This window comes from Lagenorhynchus albirostris, chromosome 6, assembly GCF_949774975.1.
Source record: "Lagenorhynchus albirostris chromosome 6, mLagAlb1.1, whole genome shotgun sequence".
NCBI classification, from domain to species: domain Eukaryota; kingdom Metazoa; phylum Chordata; class Mammalia; order Artiodactyla; family Delphinidae; genus Lagenorhynchus; species Lagenorhynchus albirostris.
This window is the reverse complement of record NC_083100.1, coordinates 6,488,116-6,515,970: the sequence shown is the minus strand read 5'-3', so window position 1 is coordinate 6,515,970 and position 27,855 is coordinate 6,488,116. Positions and strand designations below refer to the sequence as shown.

Below are 27,855 nucleotides of genomic sequence, written 5' to 3'. Positions count from 1 at the left end.
TCCTCCCCTCCTCTCCCTCCTCCCCTCCTCTCCCTCCTCCCCTCCTCCTCCTCCTCCCCCTTCTCCCCCTCCTCCCCCCCTCCTCCCCCTCCTCCCCCCTCCTCCCCCTCCTCCTCCCCCTCCCCCTCCTCCTCCCCTCCTCTCCCTCCTCCCCTCCTCCTCCTCCTCCCCCTTCTCCCCTCCCCCTCCCCCTCCCCCTCCTCCTCCCCTCCTCTCCCTCCTCCCCTCCTCTCCCTCCTCCCCTCCTCCTCCTCCTCCCCCTTCTCCCCCTCCTCCCCCCCTCCTCCCCCTCCTCCCCCCTCCTCCCCCTCCTCCCTCCTCCTCCCCCTCCTCCCCTTCCTCCCCCTCCCCCCTCCCCTTCTCCCCCTTTTCCTCCTCCCCCTCCTCCTCCTCCCCTCCTCCTCCTCCCCTCCTCCTCCTCCTTCCCTTCCTCCTCCCCCTCCTCCACTTCCTCTTTACCTCCTTTCTTCCCTTCTCCCCCTCCTCCTCCCCCTCCTCCCCTCCTCCTCCCCCTCCTCCCCTCCTCCTCCCCCTCCTCCCCCTCCACCCCCTCCTCCTCCCCCTCCTCCTTCTCCTCCTCCTTCTCCTCCCCCTCTTCCTCCCCCTCCTCTCCCTCCTCCCCTCCTCCCCCTCCTCTCCCTCCTCCCCTCCTCCCCCTCCTTCCCCCTCCTCCTCTCCCTCCTCCCCCCTCCTCCTCCCCCTCCTCTCCCTCCTCTTCCTTCTCCTCTTCCTCCTCCTCCACCTCTCTCCCCTCCTCCTCTCTTTCCTACTTCCTTCCCCCTTCACCGGCTTCCATCTCTTCTTACCTCCCCTGCCTCCCACTCTCCCCTGTGGCCCAGCCCGCACAAAGCGGCCCCCTGGCTCTGCGCCGGGGCTGGAGGTGCAGCTGGCGGGGCTGTCCTCTCTGCTGACTCTCCTGCCCTGACTCCTCGTGACCTCTGCCCGTGCCCCACAGTGTTGGAGTTCATGCCATACGTGGGCATCACCCTGGCTACCATATTCACCATGCTGAGGCTCGCCAATGAAGCCAAGATGCGCCAGGTGACCTGCAGTGGTACCTATCCCACCTGGGCCCGCAGGTCCGGCCCAGTCGGGGTGCTGGGGGCTGGGGAGGTGGAGTAAACAGGTAGAGATGGAAGGGTGATGGGATTCACAGGAGGGTGCGACCGGGGACACGTTTCCAGGTTCGGCTTGACTTGGGCAGGTCTTTGATGCCATTTATATCTGATCACATTGCCCCAGGTTTTGATAACTTAATGTTTCTGTGGACCCAAATCCCCAATACCTGAGAAAATTAGGGCAAAATGTGTTTGCCACCCTCTGCAGTGGAATCCCCAGGATGTGAGTAAAAAGAGGTTTATTCCAGGCCCCGGCCTTGACCTCGGCACATGGGCATCAAGGGCCGGTGCCGAGTCACACCTGCACGCTCTACCCCCTCTGGGGAGTCTTTCACACACAGACATGCAGGATAAACATTAGGGGCCTCTGAGGGAGTTGGAAGGGCAGAGAGGGAGGGACGCAGAAGAAGATTTTTCTAGCAGTGTCTGGCCATCTCAGTGACCTGCTAGTTATGGAAGTGCATAAGGGCTCCCTCCTGAGAAGGTGGCCTGGGGAGACTTTGTCCTTCTTCCTGCCCCTCTGGGATCACTGCACATCCCCACGGACAGCCATGGAGACCTTCTGCAAGACCATGCAGTTTCACCTGAGGCACCTAGAGGACAGTGTGTACCCCGTGATGACTGAGGAGCAGTTTGCTGTGTATCGCTATTTTGTGACCGTGTGGCTTAGGGACAACAACCCCGAGGTGAGACTGCCCTGCTCGGGGGTGGGGGGCCCGCATGGTCCCTGGGTCACAGCTCCCCAGCCTGCGGTGCTGGTGGGGCTGAGATACCGCGTGGTCCAGGGAGATGGGGAGCTGATTAATGGAGGAGCCACGTGGGCCTGGAGCCTCAGAAGGCGGCTTGATAAAGGTCCCTGGAGGTGCTGGATGAGGGTCCCTTTCGCATGCCTGCCAGGCGCTTTCCGAATGGTTTACCTACGGGAGCGATTTCCATGCCAACTCTGTGCCATGGGATTGTTTTACAGCTGAGGAAAGTGAGGCATAGAGAGGTCAAGTGTCTGCCCAGTTACCTAAGTGACAGAGCCAGGACTTGGGGGAAAGTCTGGGTTCACTGCCCACCTCTGGGGCCCGGGGGAGGCCTGGACTCTACTTCCAAGGTCCCCTCTATCTTGTGGATGGGGCTGACATCACTGGGCCTTGCTGAGTCCTGGGCCCAGGGGTCTGGAGACCCCGCTTCTGTGGTAGGTGAAGCTGGGGCTCACCAAGTCCCTGAAGCCTATGCTGAACCTCATCCTGCCCAGCGACAACGTGCGTGAGCAGGTGTACGACTACATCGCCCTGTTGCTGGCAGAGTACCAGGCCCACCTGGAGGCACTCTTCATCACACAGGTGAGGGGCCGAGTGGGCAGCGGCCTGGGCTGGAGGCTTGAGTGTCCCGGGTGTTCCAAGTGTACCGGGTGGGAAGTGTCATCTGGGTGGGAGATAGAGCCATGGGGCCTGGCACCTGTAGGATTTCCAAGAAATGAATGCTGCCATTCCAGGTGGAAAGGATGAGATCCCAAAGGGTTTTGGAGGCCACAGTAAGGTCATGGCCTTTGTGTCAGTTTCTTAGGACTGCTGTAACAAAGAACCATGAGGTGGGTGGATTAAAACAACAGAAATTTATTCTCTCATTGTTCTGGAGGCCAGAAGTCCGAAATCAAGGTCTTGGCAGGCTGTGCTCCTTCTGAAGGCTCTAGGGGAGAATCTTGCACCTTCCAGCTTCTGGTGGCCCCAGGCACTGCATCACGGCAACCTCCTCCTCCATCTTCACATGGCCATCTTCTCTGTGTCTCTCTGTGTCCTCTCCACTCCTCGTAAGGACACCAGTCATTGTATTTAAGGCCCACCCTAAATTCAGGATGATCTCATCTCGAGGTCCTTAACTAATTACAAGTACCCTATTTCCAAGGGAGGCCACATTCTGAGGTTCTGGGTGGACACAAATTCTGGCGGGAACACCATTCGACCCCTGCCAGCCTTGAACTCCTGTGAGATGGAGCCTTTGCAAGGTTCTGAGTGGAGGCGCGACCTGGGCTGGTGTAGATTGTGCAAGGTGTCACTCATGTACAGACGAGGCGAGGCTCTTCGCTGTGAGAGCTGGGAGCAGAAATGAATGGGATGGGTTTGGGGAGCCATGTGTAGATCATTCGGTCTAAAGATGGGCTTCACCTCCCAGTGACTAGGAGAGAAAGGGGAAGAAGGCCTTGAATGTCACGCTTGGTGGCCCTAGTGCAGCCCTGCCCAAGCTTTACCGTGCACGGGAATCACCGGGGGCTGGTTGAAACAGTTGGATTCAGAGGTCTGGGCAGGGCCTGAGAGGTGGCATTTCTAACTAGCTCCCAGAGGAAGCTGATACCTCCGGTTGACGGAAAACACAGAGTAGCAAAGGTCTGGAGTTTGACCCTGAGTCGGTAGAAGGTCACGTGCCACCACTTCCCACCTTTTGCAGGTCTTGAGGCAGATCCTGGAAATGTCAGTGACCACTAACACCAGTGTCCCCCAAATGCAGCTGCACACCATCTTCACGGAACTGCATGTCCAGGTGAGGCTGGCAGGCTGTGCTGGGCGTGGCCTTCTCAGGGTGGGTCCATGGGAAGGGGGCCGCGGCAGGTGGCATGGCCCACCAGGGCGAAGGGTGAGATGGTGGTGGGGCCCCCGTCCCGCTCACGTGTCTCCTATATCCCTCTGGGGGCGAGGCCGTGGTGCTCCTGCAGCTGCGTCCCTTGTCCGGCTGAGATCTCATCCACCCTCCCCGTGTGACCCCGCCCTAGGTGAGCTCCAAGGCCCCCGCCCAGCGGCAGTACAGCAGCCAGAGCCTGACGGAGGTCGTGCACTGCTTCATAGCCCTTGGTGAGGCTCCCCCAGCTCCGCTGTGAGCCCACGGGAGTCCCGGCCCCTCTGAGCACTGGGCCTGGGGCTGCCTCGTCCCGCTGCTCTGGCTCAGGGGGCACAACTAAAGCGGTCCTTCCCCCTGCAGCCCGCTCCTACCCCAAGGAGCTGATGAAGTTCTTCCTCAGCCAGATGGAGGTGAGCAAGGAGGCCATCTGCGTGGGGACCCTGACCCTGATTAGGGCAGCGGTGAGCGCACATGGTGAGCGAGGGCAGGAAGTGGGACAGGGGTTAGGGGCGATGGGTCTCAGCCACATCTGCACCTCCTTCATTTCCTCTTTTATAGACACTACTGGGTGGGCCAAGAAATCACAGCTCCGGGTTGCTTCACATTTTCTATACTTGAACATAGCCCACCCTCCACACCCTCACCCCTTTCCTTAAATCCCGAATCCCAGCTTCCACCTGAGTCTGAATTTCAGGCTGTTTACCTGAATCCCCCAAAGCTAAGTCAAAGACTGAATATAAAGCCTAGTTACACCATATAGACGTAGCCCTAAAGCTCTGTTGACCCAGTGCCGAACCTTAGTCTGAACCCCTGATTCTAAATCCCTAAGCCCAAATCCTAAACCTGGCCTTGATAAAGGGAAATACTGTCCCCAACAGCACCAGCTCAGAGAGCACCTTTGCGTGAATTTGAACAAGGTGCCCCCTACTGGCAGCATGTGGTCTTGCATGACTCGAGAAGAGCATGGGTGGCTTCAGTTCAGTCCTTCAGCTGGGTGCTCTTGCACGGTGCGCAAACTGGGCAACTGTACGTGAACCACCTTCTGCTGCCAGTAAGCCCCTTTCTTAAAGAAATGCAAATTTAAGCAACAGTGAGACCCTTTTTACCCATCTGATGGGCAGAGATGATAGAGATAATGACTAGTGTTGGCCTAGCCATTTTTCTGTAAAAGCCCAGATAACAAAAACATTTTCAGCTTTGCAGGCCACATGGTCTGTGACAATTATGCAACTGCATTGTAGAGCAAAAGCATGGTCTGTATAGACTGCAGAGAGTGGTGGTGTTCCAATAAAACTTTATCCACAAAAACAGGCTTTGGGCTGGATTTAGCCTTAGGGCTGTACTTTGCTAATCCCTGGTCTAGAATACAAGAAACAAGGCTTCTATACTTCATTGATGGGGGTGTAGATTGATTAAACCTTTCTGGGTTCTCAATTGGATAGGGCCCAAAACTTGGGCTCAAAAATCTAACATTTTGTCAATTGTCTGAAGGAAAAAATTGCCCAAAAGCAACTGGATAAAGATGTTCATTGTAACATTGGGCATAAAAGCCAAACATTAAAAACAACCTACATGTTCTTCTATAAGGAATTTGTGGAATTAATGATAGTATAGCAACATGTGGAATATTATACAATCCACACTTTTTCATGGAAACGCTGCCTTTTATATATTAAGTATAATAATACAGTATGAGACAGTATATATAGCGTGACCTCGGTTATGTGAAAGAAGTCTAGGTGTTTATGCATAAATGAGTTTAGAAGGATACACCTAAACTGTTAAGGGTGGTTATCTTTTATTTTGATTTTACAATGAACAAATACTATTTTTTTTTTTTTTTTTTTTTTTTTTTTTTGCGGTACGTGGGCCTCTCACTGCTGTGGCCTCTCCCGTTGTGGAGCACAGGTTCCGGACGCGCAGGCTCAGCGGCCATGGCTCACGGGCCCAGCCGCTCCGTGGCATGTGGGATCTTCCCAGACCAGGGCACGAACCCATGTCCCCTGCATCGGCAGGCGGACTCTCAACCAGTGTGCCACCAGGGAAGCCCAACAAATACTATTTTTATAATTAGAAAAAAAGTTTTCCATTTTGGAGATAAAAACTTTAAATTGTAACATTCTCCCTTTCTTTTTTTCTTTTTTATAATTTTTATCGGGATGTAGTTGATTTGCAATGTTGTGTTAATTTCAGGTGTACAGCAAAACGAATCTGTTATGCGTATACATAGATCCACTCTTTCTTAGATTCTTTGGTGCCTGAACACCTGCCACCTTCTACCCCAACCTCATTTCCGTCTGGACCCTCGGCGGACATGGTGTGTGCACGTGTACACGGGTGTGTGTACATGTGTGCATGCATGTGTGTTTACCTGTGTGTGTGTGTGTTTGTGTATGGGGGGGGGTCCTCCCCGGTGACCTGGCCCACCACCCTACACTGCCTGGCCGGGTCTCCCTGCAGGGTGTGATTCTGTGCTTTGGCCTGTGTGTCCGGGGCCAGGTGAAGACGGTGCTGAACGTGCTCCACGACTTTGAGAGGATCCAGGAGTCGGAGCAGTCCTGGCAGATCGGCGCTTGGCGGGTGAGGCACCCTTGCTCCATAATCAGGTCTCCGGAGGCCTCTTGGAACAGTGTTCTCAGCCCCCAGCCAAGGCTCTTACTAGATCCCAGTAAGAAATTGCCCTCTGTGTCTCCTTCACCAAAGTGGAGTGGGGAGTTGGACCCAGGCAGCCAGTGGCCAGCCTCTGGAGGCTGCCCCTCCCAGCCACGGGGCACAGTGCCCTGGGCTGGCTGAGCCCCCAGTGGGCAACCACCTGGAGTCACCGATGCCTCCAAGGTTTTGGCCTTGACCTCGGACCCTTGCCCTGGGGGTCTGGTAGTTTGGAAGGAGAGAATCGGGAGTGTCCAGGCTTTTCTTCGGCTTCTCCACAGAGTGGGACCTGAGGCCTGGATTTCTTCTACTCAAGGCCTGGAGAGCATGGGCAACCCTGCCCCTCCTTCCACGGTGGGTTGGGTGGCCTCTAGCACCTCCTCCCAGGAGAGCACGGCTGAGACTTTCTGTTCCCACTGGATCCCCAGCGACACAGGAACCCCTGGCCCAGAGTAGACGCTTGTCAGGTGAAGGAGGACACAACAGCCTCTGTTTAGGGGTTCCACACAAACACCCTGCTAACGGGAGGTCATGGCCCTGGTCTGACTTGCTCATTACTGTACAGCCAGGACGTAGCATATAGTAGGTGCTCAATAAAGATGTGTTGAATGAATGAATAAATGAGCGAGCATTTCAGGCACCCAGGAAAAAGATGAAGGAACAGACCCCCCCCCACCGCCAACACTTGTTCTTCCCCTTCTCATTGGCCTCACAGAAGGACCATCCCTGGAGGCGGGAGACAGTGAAGGGTGCCCTCATGGTGATGTACAGCTGCGTGGCCTCGTACTGCCACCCGCAGATGCTTCTAACCACGTGGACAACCCCATCACTGCTAAGATCATTCTCCACTACTCCAGCAGCTGCCAGGTATAACCCTGGGACGCCATGGACCCACAGTGCCCAGGGGATGCTCTCTTTGAGCCAGGCTGGCGGAGAGTCGCTCTGTATCGTTATCTGGGCACTGCCAGCCCCACCCAGGAGACAGCCAGGAGTCCTACCGGACACCCAGCATTTGGGAAGCCCATCGCCCCAATCTGTGCTGTTCTCTGCTGCAGTGGGAGGGGGGAGCAGCCCTCCCGCGAGCGCTGGGTGGGATGCTTGTGACAAGCCCCCCACTCTTCCCAGCCCCTCGCACTCCCTCCCTCACCTCTGCCCTCCACCCTGACACCTGACCCAAGCCCTTTCATAAGGGACAAGAATGGGCTTGTCTTCACAGATGCAAAGGGACTGCCTACTTTCTTGGAAAGGCAAGGAGGAGAAAACACAGAGAATAAAGGAGAAATGACTTTATTATTATTGTTTTGAAAACTGTGGTAAAGTACACATCACGTGAAATTTGCCATCATAACCATTTTTAAGCATGCAGTTCACTGGTGTTAGGCACGTTCAAACTGTTGTGCAACTATCACCACCGTTCATCTCAGCACTCTTCGTCTTCCTAAACTGAAACTCTGTCCCCCTAACACCAGCTCCCCATTCCGCCTCCCCAGCCCCTGCCCCCGCCCTTCTGCTTCCTGTCTCTATAAATTTGACACCCCAAGTATCTGGTATAACTGGAATCACACAGTGTTCATCCTTTTGTGACTGGCTAATTTCACTTAACATAATGTCCTCAGGGTTCATTCCTGCCTTAAAAGCAAAAACGATTTGATGTCCGTAACTTATTCTGCCTCTGTGGTGACGCACAGGGCTCAGAGCCCCTGGTCAGTGAAGGTGTCCCCTGACCGGCCTTGCTGTCCTCAGGCACAGCGTGGAGGGGTTCGGGCAGGCAGCACCTGCTGGGGGGCACTGGAGGGCTGTGCCCTGTCCAGCACCTGGCCCACATCTCCGCCAGGTGGCTGAAAGGCAGAATGGGGCTAGCCATCTCTCAGAGCGCTCCTGGCACCGCCTCTTCTTTGGCCTGGGGAAGGAGCATCCTATGCGGCTGCAGGGTCTGGGGGCGCAGGCTGGGGCTTGGGGTCTTCGGGGCTCCCTCACAGCCTGTCCCTCGTCATGGTCTGGGCACAGGACATCCGCCTCAAAATGGCCTTCATGAAGAGTGTGGTGCAGGTCACCGACGCCGTCAAGACCATCAAGGACCTGGAGGACTTCCAATTTGCCCCAAAGGCGACCCTTACTGCATTATCATGGTAAGCTGGGTTGGGGGGCTTCCTCCATCCTGGGCAGTTTGGGGGTTCTCACTCTGCTGACCGGCTTCCCCCTGGTCAGAGGTCCTGAGAGCATCTGAGGCACAAGGCGGCAGGCAGGGGTCTCTGAAGCCCCCCCTGTCTCAGTTCTGCTTTGATCCAACTGAAGGAGTTCTGGGTATGACATGCGTATGTCCAATAAAGGGTTTCACGGCCAGGAAACATTCCGGAAGCCAGAGCTGAAGACTCTTCCCCTCTTGGGCCCTGATTTGCCACCGAGGTGGCTGGTTCAGGGCTGGGAGACAGAGGCCCACGGGCTCAGCCCTGAGGTTTCTCCATAGGCGGGACCAGGGGGCAGGGCTCTGCTGTAAGCAGGACAAAGCTATTATTGCACAGAACTTTGTTAAGATCTAGAAAGTGTCAACTGTCCAAAGGCAAGAGGCGGTGGCAGGGGCCGATGAGACTGTGGGGCGACCACTGTCCCTCGTCCCCAGGCCTCCCCACTCCCTTGCAATGTCTTGGTCCCTGGAAATCGCTCCAGCTGCATTGGAAGCAGCCTGGACGGAAGAGAGATGCGGGTAGAACAGGAGGCGCTGAGAAGGAAACAAACATACCTGCTCGGGGCTGAGCGCTACACGCACGTGTAATTTCACGCCAGCCTGGCCCAGCCCTGTGAACCAGGCCCCCAAGTCCTCGTTTTACACATCAGGACTCAGGCGGGGGACGTGATCTGCCCAAGGGCACACAGCCAGTAAATGCCAGACCTGAGTGAGAAGCGTCGGCCCATCTTCGCCCCACTCCTTCCACGAGACTTTGCTGCCTCCCCTAAAATGTCAAAGACCAACTGATGGTAAAAAGAATGGAGGCGATATGGGGTGTTAGAGCCCGTCATACAACGTCAGGTCCTCCTGGCTCTAACCCTGGGAGTGCGGCTGCCATCGTGGTCACTGTTGGCCCAAGCCCCCAAGTCCCATCCTGGGACTCTGGGTGGCTTGACGGCTCACTGCCCTGCTGTCTGGGCAGGTGATCATCAAGGCAGAACCAACTGACAGACTGGTTTCTCCAGTGCAGACCATGGCCATGGATGCCCTCTCGTACTTGAGGTGAGCTGGGCCCCTAACCAGGCCCCAAGTGCCTCTCTGGGGTGGAGGTAAAGTCTGAGACAACCCCTCAGTGCTTTTATGGGGAGGTTGCACCTCCTTTGCCCTCCCTTTTTGCCTTTGTAGCTGGAGTCTTGGGTGGCAGCTCCTGGGGCAGAGTGGGTCTTCCTAGGAGATGGGGGTCTGCTTCCACCTGCTCTTTTTTTTTTTTTTTTATAATTCTCAGCAGTATTTCAAGTTGGGCCCTTCTCCTTGGATTGGGAGGTGAATGGCAGGTGGGTGGGTTGTCCTTTGGTCCATGAGGGGATGTTTTGAGCTAGAAATCACACAGTGACACAGACTAGCACAGCCAGGAGATGGCATCCTTCAGGCCGGGGCGGGCTCCGTCAAGAAGTCTGTTTGTTGATACGGTATTGATACAGTTAATACAAAGTAACAGAATGCCTGATGGTTGTCTTCCTGGAATTGTCCATCCACTGGTGGGGCAGGGGGAGTGGGAAGAAGTCAGGCGTTTGTAAAATGAGTACTTGAGGTGGCTGGGTCATTGCTAGGAATTCTTCTATTGGGGCAGATTCGTATTCATATTCATATTCGGCCCATAGCAGAACTATGTGTCGCTTTAAAAGGGTGTACATAGGCAGATTTTATTTTATTTATTTATTTTTGGCTGTGTTGGGTCTTCGTTGCTGTGCGCGGGCTTCCTCTAGTTGCGGTGAGCGGGGGCTTCTCTTGTTGCAGAGCATGAGCTCTAGGTGTGCGGGCTTCAGTAGTTGTGGCACGTGGGCTCAGTAGTTGTGGCTTGTGGGCTCTAGAGCGCAGGCTCAGTAGTTGTGGTGCACGGGCTTAGTTGCTCCACGGCATGTGGGATCTTCCCGGACCAGAGCTCGCACCCCTGTCCCCTGCATTGGCAGGCGGATTCTTAACCACTGCACCACCAGGGAAGCCCTAGGCAGATTTTAAATAAAATTCACATACATCCGTTTAGGGACTTGGAGATAAGAAATGCATACACAAGGAATTATAGGTCAGAGCTGAGTATTTGTAGGTGAACCACAAAGGAAAAAATCTAAGGCCAAAAAGGGGGCTACTAACAAGATGTGATTCAGCTGATGGGCTGTCAAGGGGCTTAGCGTGGGAGTTGGCTTTTGACTTTTGACCTGGGCTTAAAAGAGATTACTGGATTTGGGAAGGAGCTGGAGGTCCCAGCAGGGTGAAATATAGGAGGCACAACAGAGCCAATGGGAAACCTGTGACAATTCCGATACCCTGCCCCACTGCAGACCTTTAAATGATTCCTGGAGCCAGGCATGGCACCTGGGCCCCTTAAAAAGCCCTCCTAGGAGTCTAACGTGCACGTAGGCTTGAGATCTATCTATGAAGGGGACAGAAAGAGAGAATGAGCTAGTGTGCATCAAGCAGCTAGCTACCACCCCCGAAGGTTTATGAAGACACACGTGGCTGGGCTCCACTCCTGAGTTTTTGATTCAGTAGGTGCAGCCGTAGAATTTGCGTTTCTAATAAAAGCTCCAAGGGTCTGCTGCTGGTGGTCCAGGAATTACAGTTGAAAACTCCCGGGCTGGGACCAGCCTGGCAGGCAGAGCCTATGGTTGTGGTTCAGTGAGGACCAATGGAATGGTTCTGAATAGGAGAGGGGGAGGCTCACAGCAGGCAACAAGGAGAGAGGTGGCCTTGGACCCCTGAGTCTCCTGCTCAGTCACAGACAGTCCCTGGCCACCGGTGGGTGGAGCCGGGGCCCTTGGGGAGAGATGGTTGCCTGAACCCCCAACCAGAGGAGCTGGCCTCTCCCTCATTCTGTGACATGCCTCTACACCCCAGACTGGGCAGCGGGTGGCAGGGTCTCACCTCTCCACCGACCACTCCTCTTGTCACTTCTTTCCCTAGCAAACTGAAGCCTTTCTACTCCACAGAGGAAAACAGTGAGCTGGTGGAGACTAGTCTACACTCTGTCATTTCTCTCCAGCCCCCAGGAGAGAACGATGAGTCCATTAAGGTGGGTCCCTCTGGGCCACCTCATCTGCTGGGTCAGGACTTAGAAGTTTACGTTAACATGAGCAGTGCCGAGAGCCTACCATCCTGAACCTGTGAGTGGCCAGAGGCAGCGAAGTGCAGCAGGCTCTATCAGTAAGTGTAAGGTGATGCTAGCTGCTGTAACAGATAAACTCCGAAATCTTCATGGTTTTACGAGATGAAAGTGTATTTGTCACTCACGTGAAGTCCAGTTGGCAGCAGCAGTGGAGAGGGGGCTGCTTCGTGCAGTTCTTCAGAGACCTGGGCTGACAGAGGCCTCACTGTGTCTAGTGAATGGGTCCAAAGGTCCCTGTGGGTAGGGATAGCCAGCTTGAGAGAGAGGGCCTGGAGGATTTATGAGCTGTGTTGCCTGCCTTCCATTGGCCAGAACTCAGTCACATAGCTCCACCTACATGCAAGGGGTCCTGGGAAATGTAGTCCCTGACTGCATGGCTGCTTCCCAATAAGGCTGTGGAAAAGCAGGACAATCTTTTGTGGACAGGGAGCCATCTGTGTCTCAAGGTCCTGGCCCTGGATGAGGGGTCAGGAGAACTGGGCTCTAGGAATTCGGTTTCCTCCTTTGAAAAATGGGCTCCTCTTGAGGTTGTCTTATACGTCACACGAGAAGCTATGTATAAAGAACTCAATCTGAGCAGAAATCAAAGGGCGGTTATCAGGCCATCTCACACTCCCTCGTGTGGACCGGCACAGAGTCCTGGTGTGTGGCTGTGTGAGCCCCCATTGCCACCCAGTTCTCCCCTCTCTTGGCCACAGACCCTGTATGTGAACGCCCTGTGTGCCCTGGAGCAGCTGATGGAGGGCCTTGTGCAGAGGCAGCTGGACCCCAAGGGGCTGCAGGAGATGGTGCACGTGAGTTGCCTGGCAGAGGGCGAGGAGCCAGGGATGGCCACCCCTCCCAGAACACTGGCCTGAGGGCCAGACTCTCAGTGGGAAACAGGGGTATGCATTAAAAATTGATTTGGTAATTTTATTTAGATAAAACTTCAAATTGGGTGAAAAGTTTTGAGAATACTACAAAGAACTCCTGTATACCTTTCACCCAGATCCACGATTCTTAAATATTTTTAATATTTATTTGTTTATTTATCTATCTATTTGGCTGCGTTGGGTCTTAGTTGTGGCATGTGGGATCTTCACTGCTGCATGTGGGATCTTCCTTGCGGCATGTGGGATCTTTAGTTGCGGCATGCGGGCTCTTTTTTTTTTTTTTTTTTAGTTGCGGAATGTGGGATCTAGTTCCCTGATCAGCGATCGGACTGGGCCCCCTGCACTGGGACCTTGGAGTCTTAGCCACTGGACCACTGGGGAAGTCCCCAGATCCATGATTCTTAATATTTTGTGACATTTTCTTTTTCTCTCTCTCTTTTTTTTTCTCATTACACACACACACACACACACACACACACACACACACCATTTTGAATCATGGAGAGTTAGCTGTAGACATCAACAACAAGAATGTTCTCATATAACAACACAATGTTCAAAATCATGAAATTTAACAATGATACCATGCTATATTCTAATCTACATTCTATATTCATATTTCACTAACTGTCCCAATTATGTCCTTTACAGTTATTTCCTCCCAGACCCAGGACCCACTCTGGATTATGAATCACATTTCATCGTCATGTGTCTTTAGTCTTTCTCCGTCAGTCTGGAACAATTTCTCAGTCTTTGTCTTCATAATCTCGGTATGTTTGAAGTGTGCTGGGTGGGTTTTTTTTTTTTAAAATTAGACTGTTTGCTTTCTTATTATTGATTTTTCAGAGGTTGCACATATTCTGGAAACAAGCCCTTTATCATCTATATGATTTGCAGATATTTTCTCCTGGTCTGTGACGTGCCTTTTCATTAATTTCACAGTGTCTTTTGAAGAGCAGAAGTTTCTAATTTTGATGAAGTCGAATTTATCATTTTTTTCTTTTATGGATCATGCTTTTGGTGTCATGTCTAAGAAATCTTTGCCTAACCCAAGATTTTCTCCCAGTTTTCTCCTAGAACTTGGTATTTTCAGGTTTTACAATTACGTCTGTGATATATTTTGAGTTGGTTTTAAATATGGATCAAAGTTTATTTTACTTTAATTTTTTTTTTGCATATGGATAACCAGTTGTTTCAGCACCATTTGTTGGAAAGACTGTCTTTTCTCCATTGCATTACCTTTGCATCTTTGTCAAAAATCAGTTGACCCTATATGTATGGGTCTATGTCTGGACACCTATTCTGCGCTACTGATGTTTTTGTCTGTCTTTATACCAATGTCATCCTGTCTTGATTACTACAATATTATATAATAAGTTTTGGAATCAAGAGCAGAGAGTATAAGCCCACCGACTTTGTTCTTTGCTGCTATACCCCACAAATATTGATATGTTGTGTTCTAATTTTATTTTAGTTCAAAATGCATGTCAATTTCTCTTTCACTTCTCCTTTGACTCATGGATTATCTAGAAATTTCTAAATATTGGAGAGTTTTCCAGAGATCTTTTTGGTTTTAATTCCTGATTTAACTCCCTTGCAGTCTGAGGACATACTTTGTATAATTCAAATTCTTTTAAATCGACTGAGACTTATTTTGTTGCCCGGGTACGGCCTATTGGTGAATGTTCTGTGTGTACCTGGAAAGTATTCTGCTGCATTGGGTGGTGTGTTCCTAAATATCGGTTAGGCCAAGTTGGCTGGCAGTGTTGTCCAAGTTTTCTATATCCTTTCTGATTTTGTCCTCTTTTTTTAAAAAAATAAATTTAATTAATTAATTAATTAATTTATTATTTTTGGCTGCGTTGGGTCTTCATTGCTGCACGCGGGCTTTCTCTAGTTGCGACGAGCAGGGGCTACTCTTCGTTGTGGTGCGCGGGCTTCTCATTGCGGTGGCTTCTCTTTGTTGTGGAGCACAGGCTCTAGGCGCGCGGGCTTCAGTAGTTGTGGCACGCAGGCTCAGTAGTTGTGGCTTGTGGGCTCTAGAGTGCAGGCTCAGTAGTTGTGGCGCATGGGCTTAGTTGACTCGCGGCATGTGGGATCTTCCCGGACCAGGACTCGAACCGGTGTCCCCTGCATCGGCACCACAAGGGAAGCCCCTGATTTTGTCTTCTTGATCATCAGTTACCAAGAAAGAGGTACTGAAGTCTCTATCATTGTGGATTTGTTTATTTCTCCTTTCGGTTCTATCAGTTTTTGCTTTGTGTTTTATTAAGCTGTGTTATTAGGTGCATGAACATGTAGGCCCTGGGGTGCAGGGTGGGCTGTGCTCCTGGCCTTTTTACCTCCAGACAAACATTTGGAACAAAGCCAAACACATCAGCCAAGCAGCTTCTTGGTGAGGATGCTGGGGCTGCTCTCTCTTTGCTCACAGCCTCATCTCCCTAGTGGGGCGGGGAGGTGGGGGTGGGCTGCTAAGAAATCAGAAGTATCTGGAACCTCCCAGAGCTTTGAAAGTCACACTCTGAGTGGGAAAGACAAGGAGAGCAGTGATGGCCAGGAAAGGGCTGGCCTCAGGATTTTAACGTCCCCTTCTGTGTTCTGGGCTCTCCCCATAGCTCCTGGAAAAGTTGATCTTGTCGGAGAAAGAATGGGAGCGGGAGAAGGCGGTCAACCTCCACTTCCATCTCATGCACATCTACGTCCAAAGCGTCGGTGTCTGCGTGAGTCCAGGAGCCCCCGACCCCCCAGCCTGCCGCCCTGACACCCACAGGGAAATGCCTGTCTGTATCCCAGAAGAGGAAACACTTTGGAAATCAAGTTCTGCCCCCCGGAGAGTCCCTTGGGAAGAGGCTGCCTCACTTGGCAGTGGCGAAAGAGACCCTGGGAGATGCTGGCCCTGGGGCTCGGGGGTGCTGAAGAAGAGGGTGGGCCGGGTTTGGTGTGGCTCCGGGTTCTGTGGGGCCTGAGGTTCACACGGGGTGAGGACTCTGTAAGGAAAAGGGGTACACAACTATGAATACCATACTGCTTAGGAAAGTGAGTATTTACTTAGAATGAGAAAATAAATCACTACAAAATCACAAATTTCACAAAGCTTGACAAATACCACTAACATCCTGAAATCTAGAAAAGCAACAAGGTTTTTTGCTGATCGAGCACGTGACACAGCTCCATGAGACCTCTCTTCCTACATTTGCTGGCCTCATACTCTTTGACTGTCTGGTCATCAGGGATGGCGTTGGCAGGAGGACGATGGTGTCCTGGAGCTGAGGTGTGGGTACAGGACTCGCATCTCGGGGCTGGTGAAGAGTGAGAGCAAGGTGGGCCGGCCTCCAGTCCTGGAGCACCATTGAGTGGGGACCCAGGCCCAGTAAAGCGAAGCTGGGGCCAAGACTAGTGCTAAGTGACGTTTGAGGCCAGGTCCCGTGCTGAGTGCACCACCTGGATTCTCTGTCGCAATTCTCAGGGCATTCCCTGAAGGAAGGGGCACCGTCATCATCTCTGAAGATAAGGAACAAGAGGACCCGAGGCTGAGAACCTACCCACGTCACACAGCTAGTGAGCGGGGAAGTCCAGATTTGAAGCCAGGGCTCACTTATAGGAGCGAGGCGGGTGCCCAGACATAGCACCTGGCCCCGGCCTGACAGGGTGCGTCCTGGGCAGACGCCTCAGATCTTGGCTGCTCGGCCTCCCGGGGCCCAGCCGTGGGACCTGGAGATGGAAGCTCGGGCTTCCCAGACGGGTGCTTTCAGAGCAGGGTTCACCCTCTCTGGCCACTGATCGCACTGCCCTTGGTGTGCTCGGCTGGACAGAGCGTGTGAACCTTGAGGTCTCCCGTGCCTCAGATCCCTCTGCAGCTGGGGCAGTTTGGCACTCTGGTCGGACTCATCGCCCCATGCACCTGTGACTCGCACAGAACCCGCCCGGCCTCCATGGAAGCCCTTTCCAGCCTCCTGGATCTTCATGGTACGGAGAGGGCACCGACACCAGGGGTGTCAGCTATGGGGCTGTCCTGGAGGGGAGTGTGGTCTCTCTGTGTAGACAAACAAGTGTGACCAGCAGGGATGGCGGAGGGGGTTCACAGCTCACTGGGAAGCCATGGAAGCTTCTGGAAGGAGAGGCTCCTTGGGTCACCTCGACTCACTGAGGGCATGTGCTGGGCACTGAGGGGCCCCAGTGGGACAGGGTCAGCTCACAGATACCAAGGATGCGGCAGAACTGGCCAGCGATGAGCTCAGAGGGGGATGCAGTGGGGAGACCTTCAGACAGGGAGAGTTGACCTCTGCGGTGGCAGCTGGAAGTTGGCAGAGCACCCACCTGAGCTGTGCACAGAGGGGCGAGGCAATGGGTTAGGATGCCCAGGTGCTGGAGGGTAGTCCAGGCCTGTGGAACCAGGGCGCCCCGGGGGCTGGCGCAGGAGGCCCCCACGATGGGGACCCTTTGTCCTGACCGATCGTGTCTGAAATTGTATTCCCACCAGCAAGCCAGACCTGCTCCTCCTGGGGTGCTTCCAAGGAGTTGGAGCTTGTGAAATGTAAGGCGGAGCTGCAGGGCTCGGACGTGGAGAAGGTTTTCAGCGCGTCTTCCAGAATCGCCAAGGTGACGAGGGGAAGGTTGTGTGGGCCATAGTCTCTGGGGGCCTGGGCCACCTCTGGGGGCTGGGACCTTGCTCAGCCTGGCTGCTCAGCCCCCATCCTCTTCTGGGGGTCATGGCTTCCACGGCCCTTGGTCCACCTCACGCCATATGTATTTAAATGGCCTGTGATGTGTTAAGATCCCTACTGTGGCGCCTGGCATATGGTAGGTGCTTAAAGGACCCCAGCTGTGTTCTCGTTGTCCCTAGCATGTGCTACGCTGAGGGGGCTCCAGAAAGGATTGAACACGAGACCCTGCCCGCAGGTGTCAGCACACGGGCAGGCTGCTGGTACAGTGGTGACTGAAAGTGTCCAGAGCCATCCAAACTCTCAGGGTCGCAGAGCGATGAGGTCTCTTCTGCCTCAGGGCCAGAGGGGGCTCTGTGCAGTGGGAGGCTGGTGCATCGGCAGCGAGGCGCAGGGCACACCCCGAGGGAAGACAGCGAGGATCTTGGGAGAAGCTTCCTGCGTGGAGTTCAGTGGGGTGGGGGCAGGGGACGAGGAAAGGGAGGCGTTGGCGTGCATCCCTGTGGCCTTGACGCTGAGTGGCATCCAAGCAGGCCTGTGACTGAGACACGAGAGGCTGGGGGGCTGGGCGGCGGGGAGGAGGCTGGGGCAGCGCTTTGAGAGAGGATGCGGCTGGGCTGGGGCTGTGACATGGAGCGGAAGAGCGGAGACTGGCGGGCAGGGGAGTCCTTGGGCTTGGTTGTCGGACCCCGGGAACAGCCTGCTCTGGTTGTAGGTGGCGTGCTTGCAGTTTAGCTGCGATGAGGTGGCCTCGCTCGTCCAGAAGCTCTGTGAGAACGTCGGGGCCATGAACCTCCAGCATGACAAGGCCTCCGTCACCTGGATAGGCACCTTCCTCCAGATGCGGGCCAAGGAGCTGGAGGACACGGTGACAGAGCTGTGGCCGGGTCACCTGGGGCCTGCGGCTGCCTGGTGCACCCAACCTAGAGGGCCGGGCAGGGGCCCGGCCTCGTGTGCTGAGGATTCTCCAGCCCTGCCCCCAAGTCCATGGTTGTAAAGAGGAGGAGGAAGTAGGGTTCTAGAACAAGAAAGAATATGTTGAAGGTGACTCGATCAGTAAGTGGACGATGGGCTGGAGGCCCGAGGCTCGCTCTCCTGGAGCACAGCCCCTCCTGAAAATTGGATACAATCCTGGAAGGGACCAGAGGATGCATTGGAAGGGGTGCTGAAGGTTTAACCTACCCAGCGTCCGCTTGGGCAAGAGAAGGGGTGTGCGGTGGGGTGAGGGCAGGAGGTCCATGAGGGCCGGGCTGCCCGGTGATGCCCCACCCCTTCCCAGGTGGCGGAGATCCTGGGCGCCATCCTGGTCCACCTGCTGGTAGCGGATCACCCGGACGTGCGACACCCCCTCATCGAGGGCATCCTGCTGGCGCACTACCACCAGGAGACCGTCCTCACGTCCCTCCTGCCGCAGCCCCTGCCCGTGGAGAGGTGGGTGCCCTGGGTGTGGGGTCACCCAGACTGTGCCCGACTCGCCACCGCCGGCGTGTCCCAGAAGACCGGGGCCCGTCTGACCCTGGGGTGGGTCAAACCCTCTCCTTGCTTCTCCGTGGGAGGTGCAGCCTCTGGGAACCTCGGACCCGGAGCCTCAGCATTACAGCTCCATCCTATCAAGCTGGAGTTCGGATCCCATAGCGTTTTACGTGTCCTGGTCACCGGCTCTGGGCTCTCCCTTCTGCAGCCCTTTCCTCCCTGAGGACAGAGCTCCGGGCCGGATAGACCACAGGACATGGGCCCCAAGGCCCGAGCAGACCACTGGAGAAGTTCCGCTCTGTCTTTCCTCCTTTCCAAATGGGGCCCTGAGAAGGAAGTGACTAGTCCAGGTGCCCAAGGGATGAAATGACAGAGCCTCAGGCCCCTCAGGTGGCCTCACAGTAAAGCAGTGCAAACCCTCCTTCTTGCGTCATTTTGATGAACAGTGCCCAGTCCCTGTGTCTCTGTCACAGCACCGCACAGGCAGCTGGTAGGATCTCACCAGTCTAGGGAGTGAGTGTGCTGGGATGGAACTGGAATTCCCTGAGGAGGGCCCAGAAAGGGGTGGGGAGGCGTCCCCAGAGCAGCAGAGACCAGGGAGCAAAGGGCAGCCTTGAGACTTGGTGGAGAGAGACGTGGCAGATGGCACAGAAGATGCTGTGAGCAGAGAAAAAAGTTTCGAGCACAGGTGTCAGATCCAGAATCTCCCGGGCTGCCCTGTGTGAAATGCAGGCCTGGCTCTGCCGTGGAGCTGCTTCTCATAAGGTCAGCCCTGCCCCGGGTCCGGGTAGGATGGCAGTGCAGCAGGTGGCTTGATTTAAGGAGAGTTAGCCCCTCTCAGCAGTGCTGAGTGGGGCCTCTGGCTGGCTGGCTTTCACTGTATTGGTTAGCTATCGCTGTGTAACAAATTGCTGCCAACTTGGGAGCTTGAAACTGTTAACAGCCATTTATCATCTCCTGGTTTGTGTGGTCGGGAGCCTGGGCTCAGCTGAGCTGGGGCCTTTGCTCAGGGTCTCAAGCCCGAGTCAAGGTGCTGGCCGGGCTGCGTTCCTTTCTGGAGCCCAGGTCCTCCTTCAAGCTCGCGTGGCTGTTTCTTGAGTTACAGGACTGAGTTCGCCACTTTCTTGTTTCCTTACACTCCTGTGTTTTCTTTCTGAGAAGTTGTGAATGAGCGTGTTGTGCCCACCCTTCCATTCAATTCCTGCCACCGGGCCCCAGCTGCATCTCGCCTTCCCCCCTCAACAAAACTCACCTCCGCACTCGTGTATTTGGTTTTGTGGATTCAAACAGGCAGGTTGATCCTGGTGGACTCACGGTTTTAGCCCTTCAGAGCCCACCAGACCCCACCTGCCTGTACCTGTGCACAGAGGCTCATTGCATCGCTGTGCCGGGAGCCCTTCCCTTCTCAGCAGGGCCGTGGGCTTGGACTTGGGGATCGGGAAGCTGGCTTCAAGCTGTAGCCTGGCATGTTGTCTGACCTCTGCGGGCCTCATTTCCTCTTCTATGGAAATGGAGATGAAGGCGCCTTCCACATACATGTGTTGGGAGGAGTAAGTGAGGCACACCAGCAAGCTGCCTGGTGCCCGCCTGACAAACCTGGGCACTGGGAGGCTATGAGCGGACATGTCCACAAAGTCATCACACAGCAGGCCCGGTGGGGACTCCCGGGGTCACCTAGCAGCAGAGCTGGGGCTCCAGAGAGGGGCTGTGGCTTTCCCGGGAGTACCGTGGGCGGAGGCGTGTCTCTGAGCGTGGAGTTGGGACCAGGCTTCTGGTTGTGCAGTCTTTGGCGGCTCATTCCACCTCCTTGAGATCCAGTCTTCAGAGTCCAGCCCCTACTCAGGGGGCCGCCTGGGAGTCCACAGGGGCTCTGACCTGCCAGGGCACATGGCCCCAAACCCACAGTCCTTGTCCCCTGTCTTTGGCTAGCCACCTGACGGAGGTGTGGCTGACTGTGGCTGAGAACTTGCCCTTTGCCCGGATGATGCTACACGTGCTGATGGGTCGGCTGCAGTCGAGGTTCACGCCCAGGGCCGACGCCACCTCCAAGGCTGACATCTGGCACCTGGCCGCAGTGGACGCTCTGATGGTGAGTCACAGGCCGCGCCCTCCTTGGCGCCTCAGTAGGAGTCTTCACGCCTCCCACCCTTCTATCTGCAGACCCTGTGCACCATCCACCTTCTTATTGAGAAGATGGACCAGGATGACAAGCTCCTGGACCTCTTCCCGGACCTCACCTACACCCTCCTGCTGCAGCTCGGCAGCAGCCAGGGGCCAGAGGCCATGTCGCCCGTCCTGAAGATGTGGAGACTCGTCCACACGGGGACCCTCCCTGAGGAGATCAACCTGCAGAGGTGCTCTCGAGGGTGGGGGCATGCGTGGGGTGTAAGGCAGAGGGCCTGGGCTGGACGCAGCCTCTTAGAAGTCACTGAACTCCAAGCGTCACCTCCACCCAGAGGCCCTCATCTTCCCCTCCTGGTGGGGAGAACTTTCTGGAAGCTGATCTTTCGATCTTCCTTCCCATGAGTCCAGCATGGTGTGATTTTCGGAGTTTGCAGACCACCGTCTCACAAGATTGCTCTTGGCCCCTTGACCGAGGCCCTGCGTATATCAGGTGCCCCTTCACAGACCTGGGTGCGGAGCTTACCTGTCTGAGGTTCTGTGGGTGCTCCCGGCGGGGTAGCCGCGTCCTGATGGGGCCCTGCCTTCTTCCAGGATCACGATCAAATCCATGCAGCTTTTGTTCCGGAAACTCAACAGCGAGCCGCTGCCTTGCACCCTGGAAGAGCAGGGCGTGTGGACACTCCTGGAGAGCAGCTCCACATTCCTGCAGGGAGTGAGCCTGCTGGCCAGGTGGGCGCCCGGCTCCGCGGGGCTCCATGTCCTTGATGGAAGGTCTGGGTCGTGGCTGTATGCCTCGCTCCGGGGGGTTGCCACGTTGACCTGCATCCCAGGCTCTGGGTGGCAGGAGGGTGCAGGGCAGAGGGAATCTTTTCTTCCAGCCCTTCCTGCTCCAAGGCAAGAAAGTGAGGTCCGAGGTGGGTGGGGATGCCCGAGGCCACACGGGGCTTCTGAGCTGGGCCAGGATGGCGGGACTGGGAGCTCCTTCCCGGGTCCTGAGCTCTCCGGAGTGGCCCTCATTCTGGTGCCCTTTTATGAAAAGCAGATGGAGAGTCAGTACTTCAGTGACCCCCTGGCCTAGGAGCTCTGCCCCCTGGGCGCCCTGCTGCAGAGCAGCTGTGCCCGGCAGGAGCTGAGAAGTCCCCACTGCGGTGCTGTCCCTGCAGGCTGTGCGTGCAGAACGCCGAGGGCTACCGGCAGAGGCTGTGGGAGCTGGTGCTCAGGGGCGTGGCCTCGGAGGCCCTGAGCTATCGCATCAGCAGCACGGCGGTCTGCGTGGAGGTGAGGCCGCGATGCCAGCGCGGAGGGCTGGGCGGGCGGAGCGGGGGTTAGGGTGGCGCTGTCCTGGGGGCTCATCTCAGGGCAGGCGCACAGGCTCTGAGTCAGGGGTCGGGGGGAGGGGCGGTTGGGCAGGCGAACATCCGTCATTTGTGTGTTCGTTCACTCATTCGCTCCTTCATTCGTTCATCACGTGGATAATTCGGGGCGGGCACTGTGGGGAAAGAAGGGCTGAGACCCGGCCTGTGCCCTCAAGCATGGCAGCCAAGGGATGTGTGACGTGGTGACTGCCAGCAACGCCCGGGGGCCAGAGGAGGTCTTCCCTGGGGAAGGCCTTGCAGGAGGGCTCTGAGTGGCGAACCAGGCTTTGAGGCAGGAAGGCCGGGAAGGGAGTCAGAGCCACTGGGGCCCAGCTACCCTTCCACGCAGCTGCGGCACTTATGGGGTCCTGAGGGAACTGGCCAGAAACCTTTTAGGAGAAATTTTCTTGGCTGCCTGACGCCCAGTATGTCGTAAGAACCAACCTTTGGCCTGCTGCAGGGGCTGGCAGACATGCTCTGTAAAGGGCCAGAGAATCAATTTTCAATTTGGGGGCCACCAATTTGGTGTGAAGCTTTCTCACGTTTTAATAAAATACACTCATATGTGTGCGTGCACACACAAGACACGCATGCACACACGCATGCCAGAGGGCTCCCTGTAGGCCTGAGTCCCTGGCATCTTGGGTGCTAGAACAGTAGTGACTCTCTGAGTCCCAGGTGAGTGGAATCCATGCTTCCTGTGCTTTTCTGCTCAAACACAGTGGGCGTGGCTCTTGTGCTCAGTGGCCATTCGCATCCTGTTAACTGAAGAAATAAATGACGGATGAGTGTATTAATATAGGTCACACTCACCTAGGATTTCCCACGTATTTCCTCATCGGATCCTCACAGCGACCCTATGAGGCAGGTACTGGTGTCGCCCTCTTTTTACAGATGGGGAAACTGAGGCTCAGAGGGGTTGAGGCACTTGCCAGGGCCCCACAGCTGGCAGGCGGAGGAGCCCAGAGCTGGTCCTGGGAGTTGGGGCTCAGAATCCTCTCCTATTCACAGAGAGACAATTCCGCGCACTGAATGTCCCCACACGTCCTGTTTTGTGGCTGAGAAATGGGCCTCTCTGAGGGGTAATTGTAAGAAGTTCTCCTTTCCAGTTCATGAGTGTCCCGATCCTGTACCAGGAGAAGCTGCTGAAGCCGGCAGTGCTGATGCTGGAGAAGGGCGTGGACCAGGACGAGGCCCTGCGGGTGCTTTCCCCACGCGCCCTCGGCAACATGGCCCTCCGTGCCCCCAAGAAGGTCTGAGGGGCCGATGCCGGTGTGTCCCGGGGAACCAGGCTCGGGCTGATGGCTCCCGTGCCCCCCAGGTGAGGCAGTACCAGAAGCTTTTACTGGAGAAGTGCCTGTGCCCCCTGAGGGGGCCTGTGAGCACCAGCGTGACCTCCGAGGGCATGGAGACCCTGGCCAAGGTCCTGGCTGAGCTGCGGGAAGGGGACGTGGGGTCCGACTTCCATGCCGTCTCCGAGCGGTGCAGAGCCTTCTTTGACCACGTGAGTCCGCACTGGAGCCTTGCTCAGCCCTGGCCCTCATGGGGGCCCCTCAGAAATGGCTGCTGAGTGGACGAGTGGCCACTTCTAATCCCCTAAAGAAGAGACGCACCCTGGAACAAAAAGGGGTACAAGGTCTGACTTGTTGCTGATGTTCCGATTGGCTGATCATGGCATCCGATAAAAAATAAAAGGTCTTGTTCTAGAGCCCATGGGACCCTTCTCCCCGATTTTAATTCCTCGCAGCCACAAACGCTCTTTGGACAGCTGTGGCATGCGAGATGGGGACTCCGCTAGGCGGCGGTGGGCAATCAGATCCGGCGCAGCCCTCATCTAGGGAAGAGAAGATCACAAACACCAGAATAACGCCCAGTCCCGAGAGCCCTGCAAGAGAGACTCCATCCTGATGGAATGACCCAGAAGGCTTCGCGGGGCCCGAGGCATTTAAGAGGGTCCACCTCTTAATGGCTGTGGTTTTGTTGGGCTTCCTGCTTCCCAAGTTTCAGAAATTGTTTGTCCACCTCCGCTGCAGGAGAGCGAGCTACTGCGTTTAAAAGCCTTCGTCCTCTTCGGGAAGCTGGCAAAGGTGGTCAGGATTTCCAAGAAGCATTTCTTCAAAGAGGAAGTGAAGAAAGCCTGGGTCCCCCTCATGCTGCAGGATCCCTGCTCCAGTGCAGCCCAGGTGAGACACACCTGGGCTTTGTGTACAAAGTCAAGGGCCCGCTGTCCCTAAAAGGAACACACGCTTTGGGGCTGCCAGCCCGGCTAGCTGGGGTGTCCCCTTCCTCGCTCAGTCTTCCCGAGACCCCAAAGGCCATGGTCTGCTGGTTCCTCGTGCCAGGCTGGGAAAGGCACCAGTCGAGATGACCCACAAACCGGCTTATTGAGGAATCTGGGCTCTGGGGCGGGGGGAAGCATGGTGGAGTTTCCTTCTTCTCCAGGGGCCTTCACCAGCCGCCCTTTCTCTTACCAGATTCTATAAGTTGCTTTCCCTTTTGGGAATTATGACTCGGTCAGGTTCAACACTCCCCTTAAATCTGTCCTCTCTGGCTCCCTGTGGGGCAGGCTCGTGCTGAGGTTGCCGGGAGGACTGGAGGGTGCCTAGCTTTCTCACCCCTTTTCTCCCCCTTCTCCGAGGCCCGGCTGCTCTGTTGCTTTGGGGTCGGGGGAGGCCCACACCCCCTCGCTTAGCTCCCACCTCTCAGGCTAACACGGCTGCCTGGGGACACACGTGCACGGAGCCCCTCGCCCCCTGTGCCGCCCATGACCCTGACCTCTGTTTCCCTGCTCCCTGTCTCCATGTGTGGACTGGGGAGGGGATGGCGGCTGAGGTGAGGGGTGGTCCTGCCGCCCCTCAGGAGCCGTGGGGGTGCGGCTGGCCCCAAACGAGGCGTCCTCAACAGAGCGTGACCAACGACCGTCTTAACCCCGCTTCTGGGGCCCCAAGCCTAGTCCCCTCAATCTTGCTGCTGAGAGCTGAGGCTTCCACGTAGGGGTGGGGATCGAGGTAGGAAGTGACAGCACACCCAGAAAGGTGACCGAGAGGGTTTCATGAAGGGGCCACAGAGAGGAGAGACCAACACGGCTTGGGGCCCCAGCGGGTGCTGCCCGTCCTACTCCCGGGGGAATAGACACCCCAGCCTCCCTCCTGGCCCTCCAATCAGCATCTTCCTGTGCCTAACCCCGCCGGAGGCCGGAGACTGGGGGGCCTGGTTGCTGCAGGGCACAGGGACAGGCAGAACCGGTGGAGGGGATCCGGGGGGATGAGAGAGCTCACTCCCATCGTGGCAATCGCAGCCAGGCCCCTGACCCCCAGTCTCCTGGAGGGGCAGGTCCCCGGCGGGGCTGCCGAGGGCACCAAGGTGCTGGCCGATGGCTGAGGGGGCGAGTATGGCTGCACCGCTCCCAAGGGGTTTTAGTAACTGTGCACACAGGCGTGACACGGGCTGGGGGGCTTGGGTCGCAGGCATCCTCCCACGGCCCACCAGCCTGCCCTTCTTTGGCTCTCTGAGGCTTGGGGGCCGCCCTCGAGTTTACTGACGGGATGCCAGTCCTGGCAGCCCCACCCCTTGTGTGAACCCCCTGGGTCTGCCTGACACCTCCCCTGCTGTCCTGTCCTGTGTCCCTCTAGGCCTGTGTGGCTACCATGTTTCAGTGTGTGCACTTCTGGGGCTGGAAGGCCTTGGAGAGCTCCTCGGACCAAAGTGATGCCATTGCCCCCAAGGACATGACCAGTTTCCAGATAATCCTGTGCTCTGTCTTGGTGAGGAAGCTGAGGGGGGATGGCCCCATGGGAGGCGGCCCCCGGGGGCTTGGGGCTTCATCCTGTGACCTTGCGTTCACCTTCTGGACGTGCGGTGTTGAGACCAGCTCTGTCCGGCAGAAAGAGAATGCAAACCACACACATACCCATTTTTAAGATTTCTGTTAATGTGAAAAGAGGTGAAACCAAATTTAATGGTAGATTTTATTTAACCCAGTAGATCCAAATCATCATCATTTCAACATGCAATCAATATAAAATTATAAATGTCATGGTTTACCTTCTTGGGGTAGTGTCTTCAATATCCGGGAGGCACTTTACACTTAATTCAGACTAGCCACATGTGAGGTGCTCAAGGACCAGGTGTGGTCAGTGGCTACCATATTGGACAGTGCAGGTTGTGGACAAATGTAATCTCTCTGGGCCAGAGAAGAATAACTGAAGACTGAAGGTCCTTAAGTTGCTCAGCTACAAATCTGCTGTGTGACTTTGATATGTGCACTTGCCCTCTCTGGGCAGACCCTTCAGCCTCAGACAGATGGGACTGCTCTTTGTGAGCAGCTGGTCTCCAGGATCTCATCCTCCATGGCTCTGGGTGCCACTTGTTTTTTGCAGACTCAGAGAAAGCCTGCCGTTCTCTACAGCTTCTTGCTAGAAACAATGACGTATGTTAAAAGTAACTTGTCAAGGATCAGAATCGCTGCATGTAACCTGGCAGGTGAGCAGGCAAGTGTTCCCTGATGCAGGAGGGAGCTTGAAGGCCATCAGGTCAGACCCAGACCTGGAGCAGGGGGACAGGTGTTGGGACCTGGGTTCAGGTGGAAGTCCCTGTCTGTGTGTCCCAAGGAGCTTCCTACATGCCCTATTCTCAACTAAGCATCCTCAACTAAACCCTCAACAGGGACCCTCATAAGGTGAAACCAGATCTCTCACTGACCTAATATTCGTGTGATGAACATTTCCTGGCTATCATTTCAGGAATCATTATGAAGCAGATGTCTGCACGTTACCTGAAAAAGCTGGACTTTCCTACATTATGGAATTGTAAGTAATGGAGACTCAAGTATGAGTCAAAAATGAGTCCACTAAGCTCATTTGGGAGCTTAGGGAAACTGCCTGAGGGGAGAGGCAGCTGACCCTGGTTGTCTTTGGGGTAGGGGTGTAGCCAGGGCACAGAGAGGTGGGTGAGCGGGACATGCGATGGGCTTTCCAGCAAGACAGCTCTGAGGGCTCCCTGTGCTCTCTGCGCGCTCCCTGCCACACACTTCGATGAAATAACTCGCCCTGATTCATATGGCTGGTCCACACAGCAGTTGGGTCCTGTGGGTGGTCTTTCTGTCCCTATTGACGTAACGGAAGCCCCCAGAGATGGGAGATGTGTGTGGAGACGTGGCTGCACCTGCCACCTTCTGAATTCACACACAGTGGGGTGAAGTCCACAGCCCCTGTGAGCCCCTCGCCCCGCAGTCAGCTCCCCGGGCAGGGCTTTCATCAGCACACACTGCCCAGGGCAGGTGGAGGGCGCGGACCTGGCCTCGAGGGTCCCCATCCTCTCCTGATTAAGCTCGCTCTCAGCTCTCCAGGAGCTACAGCTGGACTCGGATCCTGGGGTCCGGAGGGCATCCCTGGAGACTCTCACAATCTTGGATACCTGTAGTCATCACTGGCTTTTGGCTTCACCCTAAGGAATTTCCTAGGTGGTCTGAATACAGAATGTACCTGCCTCTCCCCAGCGTGCCAACCCCACCACGGCGATGCAAACCACTTTTAATTTAGTTTGTAAGAAAAGCATTGTTCTTAAATAATCAGTGTCCCTTTCTTTCCTCCCATTGAAATAAACCTCCCTTGCCATTTGGAGAGCAGAGTCCTGACTGTAAGGTGATGTCGCCCCAGAGCCAAGACAGTGGG

At 55.5% G+C, this 27,855-nt stretch overlaps 1 protein-coding gene across 1 annotated transcript in view; it reads left to right on the top strand.

The window, feature by feature from the left end:
• Positions 1-27,644, top strand: part of MROH2A (maestro heat like repeat family member 2A) — a 34,768-nt gene extending 7,124 nt beyond the window's left edge. Inside the window, 31 exon segments of the mRNA XM_060151571.1 lie at positions 956-1,054; positions 1,668-1,804; positions 2,306-2,449; positions 3,552-3,644; positions 3,874-3,952; positions 4,080-4,193; positions 5,966-6,036; positions 6,180-6,299; positions 7,084-7,177; positions 7,180-7,235; positions 8,376-8,497; positions 8,642-8,672; positions 9,518-9,597; positions 11,497-11,605; positions 12,397-12,492; positions 15,186-15,290; positions 16,416-16,536; positions 17,051-17,169; positions 17,947-18,099; positions 18,511-18,662; positions 20,634-20,793; positions 20,865-21,058; positions 21,420-21,557; positions 21,992-22,106; positions 23,293-23,436; positions 23,505-23,687; positions 24,217-24,366; positions 25,816-25,947; positions 26,563-26,665; positions 26,926-26,991; positions 27,523-27,644. Of these exon segments, the coding sequence (XP_060007554.1) occupies positions 956-1,054; positions 1,668-1,804; positions 2,306-2,449; positions 3,552-3,644; positions 3,874-3,952; positions 4,080-4,193; positions 5,966-6,036; positions 6,180-6,299; positions 7,084-7,177; positions 7,180-7,235; positions 8,376-8,497; positions 8,642-8,672; positions 9,518-9,597; positions 11,497-11,605; positions 12,397-12,492; positions 15,186-15,290; positions 16,416-16,536; positions 17,051-17,169; positions 17,947-18,099; positions 18,511-18,662; positions 20,634-20,793; positions 20,865-21,058; positions 21,420-21,557; positions 21,992-22,106; positions 23,293-23,436; positions 23,505-23,687; positions 24,217-24,366; positions 25,816-25,947; positions 26,563-26,665; positions 26,926-26,991; positions 27,523-27,644 (3,602 nt within the window).
• Positions 27,645-27,855: the final 211 nt, after the last annotated feature.